The sequence below is a fragment of the Melozone crissalis genome, unplaced genomic scaffold (genome assembly GCF_028551555.1).
Source record: "Melozone crissalis strain CALT ecotype California unplaced genomic scaffold, PUWL_Pcris_2 ptg000002l_1, whole genome shotgun sequence".
NCBI classification, from domain to species: Eukaryota; Metazoa; Chordata; class Aves; order Passeriformes; family Passerellidae; genus Melozone; species Melozone crissalis.
Window position 1 is genome coordinate 8,740,656 of NW_026535780.1, and position 12,600 is coordinate 8,753,255.

General features: G+C 41.0%; 1 protein-coding gene across 6 annotated transcripts in view; it reads left to right on the top strand.

Moving 5' to 3' along the window:
* The window catches only part of ASAP1 (ArfGAP with SH3 domain, ankyrin repeat and PH domain 1), a 123,493-nt gene that overhangs the window by 103,081 nt on the left and 7,812 nt on the right, over window positions 1–12,600 (top strand). For 4 of the 6 annotated variants that reach the window (XM_054270166.1, XM_054270182.1, XM_054270176.1 and 1 more), the window contains 4 exons: window positions 4,092–4,253; window positions 7,085–7,151; window positions 9,163–9,221; window positions 11,647–12,149. In XM_054270166.1, coding sequence (XP_054126141.1) covers window positions 4,092–4,253; window positions 7,085–7,151; window positions 9,163–9,221; window positions 11,647–12,149 — 791 coding nt within the window. The remainder of the gene's footprint in view (window positions 1–4,091; window positions 4,254–7,084; window positions 7,152–9,162; window positions 9,222–11,646; window positions 12,150–12,600) is intronic. The other 2 variants (XM_054270185.1, XM_054270194.1) reach the window with 1 other exon arrangement.

Sequence of the window (12,600 nt, forward strand, 5' to 3'; positions counted from 1 at the left end):
AGCCAGGGGCAACAGGGCCCAGCCCAGACATGTGTGAAGGAACTCCTGGAGAGCACCACAAACAGTGCAAGGGCATGGTGTGGCACTTGGGATGGGAATTTGCATGGAATGGCATGCAGGAAGGGGTGTGACTCTGCCAGCCTGAGCAGGGAGCAGTGGTATCTGCCACTGAGTTATCAGTGCACATTGAAAGAGCTTTAAACTACATTAGAAAGGGGAAAGGGACAAAACCAGGCTTGATCACGGTAGCCCTAGGGCAGCACACCAGTGTTTGAGGGAGTGTGTGTGCCAGTGAGGGCCTTTGGGCTCATAAGACATAAGGCATAGAAATGCCTCCAAATAGTGTTGCAGAAATCAGGGCTTCTCCCCCAAAAAGGTGTCAGGATCAATATCCCAACTGAAGTGCATCCACACCCCTGCACACAGCACAGGCAACAAACAGGAGGGGCTGGAAGCCATTGTGCAGCAGGAAAACTGCAGCTCTGGGATGGCTCACACAATTGGAGTGCTGTGATGGATGGCTGTGAACCCTTCAGGAGGGACAGGCAGGGAGGGAGGGGCAGTGGGGCAGCCCTGTAGGTTAGGGACTGTTTTGAGTGTCTGAGCTGGATGAGGGTGGCAGTAGGGTCGAGTGTTTGGTGGTAGGAGCCAGAGAAAGGTCATTGGGCAGATGTGCTGGTGGGATCTGTTAGAGAGCACCCACCCAGGATGGAGAGGCAGATGAGATACCCTGGGAGCAGGGTATCTGGGAGAAGTCTCACAACTGCTGGCCCTTGTTCTCATGGGGCAGGAATGTCCAGGATGTGTCTGGAGTGAGTGGAAGAGAACTTTCCTACTCGGCTGGTGAGGGAGCCAGCAAGGGAAGGCCCCTGCTGGACCTGCTGCTCGTGGAGAGAGAAGGACTTGAGGGTGATGGAGGCTGTCCGGGGCACAGGGAATCACGAATTCTCAGACAAGTAAGAGGGGGAGATCAGCAGAGCTGCCACCTTGCACCTCCAGGGGACAGACTTGGGCCTGTTTAGGAGCCTGGCTGACAAGAGTCCCCTGGGAGACAGTCTAAAAGGAATCCAGGACATTCCTTAAGAAGGGAATCCCAAAGGCACAGGGGCAGTGGTGTGGTTTAGGGGAGGATTGGCAGTGTCTGACTCAATGATCTCAAAGGTCTTTCCCAACCTAAGTGACACCATGATACAGTGTATTTTATAATAATTATACAGACAGTTCATACATCATCAGGTCTTGTATTATTTCACCAGTTGTTTCCATAAAATGATTTTAATTCCAGCACTTCCCCTATGTTTTCATTATTCAAAGAATGATGTCATTTTATACCTCTTTCTGAAATTATATTTTGAAGTTTTCCTTTATTTTGTTTTTATTTGACCATAATTAATTTTTGTATTTCAGCCATGTAATCATCAGTGTATGACACTTGTATTCGTAATTATTTCTTCAGTGAGTTTAGTACAGAAACAAAAACTAGGAGTCTGAAAGTATGATTTGTAATTCCTTAAACAACTTTTCCCTGTCACATTTGTATGCCATGGGGACTTCTGAAAGCTGTGAAGGTATTTTTTGCACCTCCTCAGTAATGTCTGGATATGTATAACTAATGTGAAATCTAAAACATGCCATAAAACCTAACCTAAGGGGTTTTAAAAATTCTACTACAGTTTATTTTTGTAGAGAAGATTTCTTCCTCCTTTTGGCAATTAAAAGCACCAGTTTCACTCCATGTCTGAAGCTGAATTTTTGCAATAAGCGCACAATAATATTTCAGTGCCTTTCCTCCCCTTTTTGTCGCTCTGAGCCCGTTTTGGGCGGTTTGTGAGCGGCGCAGTGCGCGCCGCCGCCGCCAGGGGGCGCTGGGACACGCGCTGGGACACTGCGGGCGCTGGGACAGGGGACAGAGAGGGGACAGGGACAGGGGACAGACAAGGGACAGACCGGGGACAGACGGTGCTTGGGGGACAGGGACAAGGGACAGCCCGGCTGTGACCGCCACTGCTTCAAGAGTCACCTCACTGTTAGCACCGGATACTGACTGTTCCTTCCCCCTTGCCATTCCTAGACGCATTCCCATTACATCACAAATCAAATTTGATTCGTATTTCTGAAATAAAGAATTAGGAGTTTAAGGCATCATCAATCAAAATTTAGAATGAGAAAAGTTGGTTTTCTTTCAGAAACATCTCAATGCACAGTTTAAGTTGTCTTGCTTATTTAAGTTCAAAGGAGAAATTAAATTGAGAAAGGGTGAGGATGCAAACTGGGGAACAATCATTAAATGCACTGGCATTTGACTTGTTGTCAATTAATGGCTTTGTGAACTTGGAAGCAAATTGAGAGGAATGGTTGCAAAATATATAATTTGATTTACAAAAGTAGCCAATTAATTAAGGCCCAAAATCTCTGCTGGGCTTGTGGTTGACAGATTCTCCTGCACAGCAGAAGACCTTCCAGGACTGAATCTGGAAGAGAATTGATTTAATTATTGACTTGTTAGGGGCAATTCTATTAAATTTTTCTTTTCTGTTTATAAGAAAGTGAGAGGTCACCTGCTGAAAATATCTCACAAACAGATTCATGCTTAGAGAATCATTTTGTCAGTGTTAAATGTTTCACCTAAGGAATTTTAACAAATATTATTTCTTACTGATTTTCTATAATATATAATAATTTGGGAAGGAGTGCAGGTATTGATCATTTCCAGACTGCCTATAGAGAATATTTATAAAGGTTTTTGAAGAAGGCAGCTCTAGTTTTGTGGTAAGATATATGTCAAGTAACTAAATGAAGGTTTTGTCTCAAATATTGTTCAAATAAGGTAGCTTTTCAAAAATAGGCAAGTTGGTTCTACAGTGCTAAAAACCAGACTGACAATAGACTTGAAATTTCAGTATAAATAGACTTTGCTTTTAAAGTTTTATGTCGATTTTCTGCATTTATCTGGACTGAGGCAAAGCTGTCTGACGTGAAAATTTATGGCAAGCGAAGACTGCAGTGAAGTCTGAGTTGTTGGTTAGATTAAAACAAGACAAAACCAACAAACCCACAAACTAACAAAAAGCAGCCCAACAACAAAGCCCCTGGAGCTGTTCTGGCTCCAGAGCTGCTGCAGAAAGTGTTACAGGACATTTCTTGGGCAGTGGTGGCAGCTGACTCCAGCACTCGTCCCCTCGCTGCCATCTGCAGCCAGCCCTGCTGCTTGGCAGAGACCTTTGTGAAGGTCAGTGCTGGAGCTGATTAGGAACAACTCTTGTCTTCCCACTGGGTTATTTTGTCTTTCAAGCTGTATCTGTTCCCATATTGTGTAAAACATGCATTGTGTTGAATGATACTTGTGCCAGCATTAAATCAGAGGGAAATAAAAGTATTTAAGGGTAGGGATGACTGCACAGGCTCTTACAAGCAATGCTACCATGAAATATCTAATCTCAGTCCCAGAAAGGACTTCTCTGATGTTTATTTTATTCATACCATGTACAACAATTTGCATTGCTTTTGGAATGCATAGTTTGATGTATTTGATCTACAGAAAAAAAGAAAAAAGACTTAGAGAAAATCTTCTCTAGCTAAAAATCCTATTTTGAAAGTGAAAGGAAAATTTGTAGGCATATTTTTATTTCTTTCCTCCTGCCTTCCAGTTTATTAACAAAATTTGTATGGGATGGTCTGGAGGGCTAAAAACCTCCCCACATATTAGAGCATATAGAATGTGCTTTTATTCTGGTATAAATTAACAGCAATTTTAATCCCATGTGCTAAATATTACTTAATTTTAATATTTCATAATGCTTTTTTTTTCCTTGAATAATGCCTAAAATTAGAAATCTTGGCACGATTAATCCTGTATTTTTTAAACATAAGTACACATGTCATTCTATTGTCAAGTTGCTTATATTCCCACAGCTGAGATGGTTAAAAATGTGGTGGACGTGTCGTTTAATCTAAACAGTGTTTTTGGCATGGCTTGTCTTTTTATTTTAGTCTTTTGCTGCACTTCGCTGTGGGTCTGACTGTGAATTTTTCGGTGCTGCTTTGACGTTTATGCACATGTATTTGTAAGAAGGTTGTTTGTTATTTTGCAGGCCCACCTTCAACCCTCCCTCTAAGCACTCAAACCTCTAGTGGCAGCTCCACTCTTTCCAAGAAGAGACCACCTCCCCCACCCCCAGGACACAAAAGAACCCTCTCTGACCCACCAAGCCCACTACCTCATGGACCCCAGAATAAGGGCCCAATTCCTTGGGGTGAGTTTTGAAAATGCAAATCAAAAGGGCAGGGGAAAACCTTTATGATGGCTGATATATGATCTTTGGTTTCTTTTTACCTGGTGCTTGCTTTCCAATGATTGCAGCTTGATGTAATGTCAGCTCAGATAAATCAGCAGTTCCATCTCCTGTCACTGCCTCCCGGGCTGGGAGTCTCACTTGGGAAAGCTGAAAATCCTCCACGCTGCCCTGGGGCCCCTCCAGCGCCCCCGGTGCTCCCTGTCTGTGCCCCAGCTGCCCAGGCTGTGCCCCCACCCAGCCCTCAGCCCCTGCTCTCCCCTGCCCCTGCCCCTGCCCCTGCTGCTGCTGCTGCTGTGCCCAGGAGCCAGGGGTGCAGCTCTGGGGCTGCAGAGCCACCCACAGTGTCTGTGCAGGTCTCTCAGCTGCCACAGGAGCTCCTTTCCTCTCCTCTAAAGTGTTCACACCTCGCTGGTGGGAATGTGTTATCTTAGTTTGTATTTGCTTTTTGTGATGTTGTCTGTACATACACAAAGACTGATAGGTTTGCATCCTGCTGCCAGCAGAAGTTACACAGAAACAGCGCATTTTAATTTTTATTTTTACCAGGATACCTTTCTGACAGATGTTTTTTGGAAACTATTTTCCAGACTACTCAGATTCCTCTTCTTTTGAATAAACATTGCTCTATGCAGTCAAATTCTCTTGGTAGCTATAAATATCAGGCCCGTGTAATTTTCTGTGATTTTAGTTTTGGTGGCAGGATTTCCATGAATCTGTAAATTTTTTAACTGGAATCCAGTGCTTACATAGGTGCATCATCCATATATTACTTGTATTTTAAGAGAATCTTCTCTCTATTCTAGTACAAACACACAATTACTAGCCTAAAATAAAAAAATTACTAGACTGAAAGCACCATTTTTCTTAGCAAATTGAGTTAAATTTAGTAAATCATGGAGTATTCATGTGTGATTTAATCTAGGATTCAACATGAAGAAAAGTATAGAGTCCAATGAAAAGCAAAGGCTTTTTCTCAAAGAATAAAAATAATGGAATCTTTTCAGCTCTCTACTTCTCAGAGGTCTGGGATATGGAAAAAAAATGTTTCCTATGTTGTGGAGTCCAACAGCCCTGTACTTTTTCAGAAGTAGTTCAGACATTTTTAGAGCTTGGACTTTAAATATGTAAAAAATCCCAAGTATTTAAGTCCAAAGCACCTAAAGTACCATATACAAGAATACTGTATAATGTAGCACTGTTAGGATGAAAGGTGTGGTAGGATTAGATGCTAAGCAGGTGTCAACTTTTCCTTAAACACATTAGGCAGCAGATAAAGGAAGAAGAAAATATGGGAAAGGTGCAGGTGTGCAGTTGGAGAAGCCTGTAGCAGTAAAGCACCTTGTCAGAGCAGGGCCAGGGAAGAATATGGCTTTTCCTGTCTCTTCACTGCTTTTCAGGCCAAGCTAAACCCCAGTGGATGGAAGAGGGACCTCTTGTCCCCATTTTTCTTAGCTGAAATCTGTACAAAAGCTTGTTTCAAAGTCCATTTGGATTTTTAAGCAAGTATGAAATTTTGTGTTTATAAAAGAGGGAGTTTCTTCTATCTACCTTTGTGGTTTTTTGCTTAAGGATATTGTCAGATATTCACTGCTTTTCCTTTCAGATGCTTTCTTTTCTGTTGATATATTTCTTGCTATGTGGAATTTCAGCATTTGTCTTCTAATCTGTGCATTAATTGAAGTTTCAAGCAGTGCAATCCTTAGCTTATGTCTAAGCAAATTGAGTTACTATTCAAAGATGTTCTAAAAATGTCATTGGGATTATTTTGTATTTCCATAGCAACCATGAGATATTTTTCCTTCCTTTATCCATAGGATCTACATGTTTGCTGTTTTACCTTAGTTCCTTTTTTGCACCACTTTTAAGCACATATTTTTAGCAAGGCACAGCATGAGCCTTTTCTGCTGTTTCATTTAGACATCAATGTGCCAAGAATGGTATTTAGAAAAATGTGTCATTCTTTTGAATGAGAAGTATTTTGTGTTCTTGGATCATTAAATGTCACTTTGCATCTATTTCAATGACAAAATTTACTAATGATTGTTGAAGCTGGTTCTGAGATTGATGTGCTGTAAAAGGAGAGGCAAAGGGGATGAAAAGGCACTAAGCCAAGAGTTGCTGTCCTTATACCTTGGAAATGGTGATTGCTAATGAAGAGAAGCTTTCTGCTGGAGGAGTCCAGAGTGCTTAGGTTTGGATTTTGCTGCCTTTTGACAGAATTCTGGATACCCAGGATCTTTTCTTTACCAGTGGCTAAAATGCAGATTATGGGAACATACAAACTTGGTCACTAAACCAGTAAAGCCTGTTCTTTGCATAGGATAAAATACCAATCCTTAGAAATTTAATGTTTTGTGAATAAACTCACATTCATGATGGTTTAAAAAGATGTGCCTCACAATGCAAAATGTAAACATCAGTGAAAAATGAATCTGATGTGTCTCCTGCTGTATCTCCTTCTATGCAGAGAAAATTGAAACACTATTTCAAAACAAATGCCCTACAGCAATGTCATTCAATCTTCTCTTGCCAGGAGATGAGAGCTACCAGTGAGTCGTTTTAAAATGTGTTATATGAAAGGTCATCTTGGATTATTTTGGTCCCTCCTGCTTTTTCAGCTACAAAATTATTAACAAAGAATAAATTTATAAATTATCTTTTAGATATGTTGTATAGAACATGCATAGAGGAATACATGTTTTGCTTTAAATTGCACCCTCTGCTGATTATATTTCAGTTATCCTAATGATTTTTTTGTTTTGTTTTTAATTGTCCTTTTTTCAACTCAGGTAATGATTTGGGCCCACCTTCAACTAAGGCTGCAAACAAGTTTGAGGGGATGTCTCAGCAGTCAAGGTAAAATCTGCATACATGAAGGCAAAGATGAAAATTTAAATAAACATAACTAATTTGTAAATTAGAAAAGAAAAGCCTTTCATAGGAAATAAAATCCTAGCTATGTTTCTTACTAGTTTCCTGCATGCCCTGCTAGCATACAAATGCTTTGGCTGCCCTGAGCCTCCTACGCCGTCCCTCGCTGTCTGTGCACAATCCGTCCTTTGAGCAGGACGGACAGAACACCCTGTGCCCACATCTCTGCTGCTCCTACAGAAGTGCTCTCCCAGCTGGGGAATGCTGCCTCAGACCACAGGCCAGCAGGACAAAAGTTTTATTTTCATGTCTCCTGGCATTTCATTTTGTCTGCTTCAGTGTGAGGTGTCCTGCCTGGAGCAGCAGTGTCACTCTGGGTACAGGCTGCCATCGAAGATGGCTCTGTAAGAGGGAGAGTTCATCTCAGTCTTCCAGTTTAGCTGTTTTCCACTCTGTCAGGCTCCTGTGCTGCCACACAGTTTGCAGTAACACAAACTGCTTTTAGCTCATAGTTCATCAGCTCTGTCCATTACAAGTGTCTTTTTCAATAGCTGGAGCAGTAAGGACAGCCATACATTGCTGTCACTTGGAGTTTGCTACTCCTCTATCTGTGCTGTGATTCCAAAGTCCTGAGGTTCAGAGCATGATAATTCCAAAAGCACCTGCCTCAGGCACACAGCCTTGCATGACCACAGTGTGTGGGATGGGCTGTGGCTGGGGAGGAATGTGTAACCTCAGACAGGGCACAGCAGATGTGTAGGAAGAGTTTCTGGACGCCCCCAGACTGCTCTGCCTTGCCAGGACAGGGAGGGGACCTGTTGGAGGTAGCACAGCTGCTTCCCATGTTTGCTGAATCCATCCAGCTGGCACTGGGCATTCAGGGGAAAGTGGAAGTGTTCCCAGCACAGAAAGCTGGGCCCATCCTAGATTCTGGTCAGACAAGGGTAAAAGTGTGCTCCTTGTACTCCATGGCATTAGAGAGAGGCTGAGGTAGGAGCTGGGCTTTGAGGATCTTTGTGGGCCCCTTTCAATTCAGGATATTCTATGATTCTGTGATTTATTAAATCAAGATTGAGCCTGGCTGTTCTTTCAGTTTCATGTCGTGATGTATTTTTGCTATTTAAAAAAGAGCTAAAAATTAAAAGTGTTTCTTCATGCTCATTTTGAAATGTTGGCTGCAGAGACAAGCAATACCAGAATTAAGCTAGCTGATGCAGAAGAGTCACTGCTCTGTTGAACATACATTGGCAGCTTTCTCACTCATTTTTCTTTTTTGAATCATTATTTTGAGCTGATACTGATTTTTATGTATTGTTTGATTTTTATGCCTTAAATCAATTTGCTTTCTTCTCTTTTTCCACATTCCTTTTCTATAAAAGTGACTTAGGTGGGGTTTTAAAGGAAAAACTTTGATGGGAATAGCTAACACATGTGTAATCCAGGTTGACAGAGTAAAACATGTTGTTTTCCCACAATCATCAGTATTTCCTGGGAGTAGCAGAGACTTTGTCTCCTCCTGCAGCAGAGAGTGTGTGTGATCCAATGCCACACATGTGCAGGAGGCTACAAGGCATAGGCTCAGTCCTGGAAAGCTTCACTGACATGAAGGACAGATTGTTTTGTATGTTTCAGTATAATTATTTTGAAGAACAAATTTTTCTTAAGGTTCAGGATCTGCCCACAGAGTTGGTCTTTCAGCTTCACCTATTTTCAGAGTACATTTGCATGTACCATAGTTCATAGAGTATATCTACCCCATAGCATTGAAGCTGGGTAGGGTTTGAATGTTTTTTCTCTGAAAAAAACCCCCAATTAATTCTAAACAATGCTTTGAGTTTGGGATTTATCCACAGACCAAGTGATTATACAAAAGGGGCAAAATAAATGTGGATTTTTTGTGGGAGTTTTTATTTATGGATGTGTTGAAGGAGAAAATGAGAAATAAGTATATTTGATAAAAGTTATAAGCACTAATAACTCCCATCTGTTGATTTAGCACTGGGACTGCAAAGACTGCACTTGGCCCTAGAGTTCTTCCCAAACTACCTCAGAAAGGTAAGCAATCTCTTTGTGGCTATTCTCATAATGGATCTTTTAAATGTGGGTGAAAGTGGGTACTTGTTTGAAATATATGGATCTTTTCAGCAGAAATTTCATTTCTAAAATGCCACAAACCATGAAAGCTTCACAAAACTGAAAGGATTTTGGAAGATGGGGAAGCCTTTTATTAAACTGAAAAAAATACACCTAGGGAGGAAAGAAATAAATCATGAACTAATTGAAGCTGGAAGAGCCCTCAGGAGGTCTTGTGGTCCAGTCCAGCACTCGGAGCAGGTTCAGCTCTCTGCCCTGAGAGCAGGTTCAGCTTTCTTCCCTGAGAGCAGGTTCAGCTTTCTGCCCTGAGAGCAGGTTCAGCTCTCTGCCATGAGAGCAGGTTCCTCAAGGCCATGTCCAGTCACATTTTGAGCATCTCCATGGATAATTTCTCTGGGCTTCTGTTTCTATCCTAGACCATTCCTGTTGGTAGTTTTGGGTTTTTTCCTATTATCTCCAAGTCCCATTTCTTGATAGCTTGGAGCAAACTATATCTGTGCCATGCTCTGGCAATCAGGGTTGTGGTCAGTGCAACTGCTTGGGAAAGAATCAGGTGCTGCTACATCCTCATTTATATATCAGTGACAAGCTGAGACCATCATCCCAGGGAGCACCTTTCTTTTAGAAATGTTCTTTCCCAGTCTCTTTAAACTCACACTGAAGGTTTGTTTGTTTGTTTTGAGTTGTGGCAGCAGTTGACTATAAAGTAGAAAGTAGACCTACTTCAGACTGTTCTGTCTGCATGCAGAATCCATCAAAAATACATTATATCTGTCTGAATGGATGATCACAATAGAGCCTGAAGATCAAGAAATGCTGCTTGTCCAAAATTCTGAAGCCAGATGTCTGAAATTTAGAGTGCAAAAAAATTTTGTAACAGAAAAAGCAAATGTTAATTTTGTAAGTTTGTTAAATTACAATTATTCTGACATGTTATCTTTTGAAAGAGACAGCAATGATGCACTAGGGTGGCACTGTGAAGGAAGTCAACATTTCCTTGATTTAAAATTATTTAGGTGAAAATTTAAGAAGGGCTAAATCAAAGCACTTTGATAAGGGCTGCTATCAGGGTTTTTCATACCATCTACTTAAATCTCAAACCCATGTGGAAGATCAGTGTGTGTACATTTGCTGTGAGGTTAGCCAAGGGCACAGCCATAGACAGGGATCAACTATTTTTTTTATAATAAACATCTGATAGTAATAATACAATTTCTTTCATGGAAACTATGCAAATGGGTTTGGTTTGGGGTGTTTTGTTGGTGAGATTTTATTTTTGGGGGTTTTTTTTGGTGGGGGGGTTTGGTTGGTGGGGTTTTTTTTATTGGTTTGTTTTGGTTTTTTATTGGTTTGGTTTTTTGGGGATTTTTAGGGCTTTTTTTTTCGGTATAAGTACCCATAAATATATTGTTAAAGTGTTATGGAAGTGGGTGATATCCAAAGGGAGTGAGGGCACTTTTTTGGCTGGTAGAATATGATACTAAAGCAGTGCTGAATGCAATAGGAAATTGTTCCTTTTAGTTAAAATGTGTTGCTTTCATCACAGGTTGTAAATTTCTTCTGTCTTGTACCCCTTCATCTGTTTTAACATTAGGGCTGTTTTATTTAGGAGGTTTTGGGTTGGGGAGTTTTTGTGTGTACTAATGATTTTGTTTTTTCAGGTAGATTTCAGTTGAGTTTTCTTAGGGAGCTTAACAGTAAAATCAATAGATGACACTGAGAAAAATAACTATTTGAAAGTCTAGTTTCAATTTCCTTCCATCAAATCTGAAAAATACACATTTTAAAACTTTAATCTTTACTAAATTGTAAATATATACAATAATTCATTTTTTCTCAGTTTTAGTGTGAATGTCTATAGTACAGTATGTTCTATCCAGTGCATAAATAGATATATGTGCTCACTCTCTCTCTTCTGAGAGATTTTACAGGTATTAATCCTGAGAGTCAGGTGGTTTTTTGTATGAAATTGAACTGTATATGTGAGTAATTGTCATTAAAATAAATTTTGTTACAGTCGTGTCAATTGATCTATAGGTGGTTTTGCAAAGTCTTTTATTATATTTCATATTTTTTGGTTTAGTTCCAAAAAGTGATTCACTTTATTTCATTTGAAGTAAATAATCTATGAATTGACATCTAATAGCTGTTGGATGAAGCACTGCTGCCCTCCAGGAGGAGCAATTAAAGGAGACCTCAGAGAGCAGGGTTATGTGAGGTTGTATTATCCTGCTTTTGTCATAGACTAGGAACACTTGTGGGCAGTTTTGGGGCTCAGTGACCATGTGGTCATTGGCACAATTGCAGTTGTGATATATGCCTGACTTCTTTAATATTAAAATACTAAGATTGCGAATCCTAAGACTGTTTTGCTTTTTTGTTTCAGTGGCACTAAGAAAAATAGAAACCAGTCATCATCTTTCAATAGATAAATCCCATCAGCACATGGAAATGTTTCAGAAGCCCTCACTGTCCATCGATATACCACAGAAACCACAGCCTGGAGACCTGCCCCCAAAGCCTCTGCCTCTGGAATTAACTCAGAAACCTCAAGTGGGAGATTTACCCCCAAAGCCTGGAGAACTACCCCCAAAGCCTCAGCTAGGAGACTTGCCACCAAAACCACAGCTTGGAGACTTACCTCCAAAGCCACAAGTGAAGGACCTTCCTCCAAAACCTCAGCTAGGAGAGCTGTTGGCTAAAACTCAAGGTGGGGAAGCAGCACCGAAGGCTCAGCCCTCAGAGGCAAATCAAAAATCTCACTCCATAGATCTTTCTCCAAATGTACAGTCCAGAGATACCGTCCAAAGGCAAGCATCTGAAGAGTCCAATGACATAACACACACCCTGCCAGAAACCCCAGTGCCACTCCCCAGGAAGATAAACATGGTAGGTGTTACTGCAGCTCCTTGGGAGTATCCATGGAAGCCTTTGAAGTTACTGTAGGACTTTGTGTGCACCCTTGAGCTGTGCACTCAAGGCAACATAAAGCTATGGGCTGGGGAATGAGGGGCTCTTTTTGTGCCCCAAAGCAGCTTCAGCAGGTGTTGGGGATTTTCAAGGTCTCCTCCATGCTCAAACAAATACTTGCAGCATAAAACAATAACCTTGGGAGCGTGACAATGTATTTAGATTTGTTGGGATTTATGTATTTATTATATCTATGCCAATTACAACTCTGAATGAATTGATGGTTTTCTCTGTTGCCTTTGCTCACGAGTCTGTGTGCCTTAGATTGGTAGAATATTTATATATTTGACTCAGTAAGCTTTAAGAAGGGATGTTAGCACCTGTTATCAGTAGGTGCAAAATTTAAAGTAAAGTCAACTGTGGCAAAATA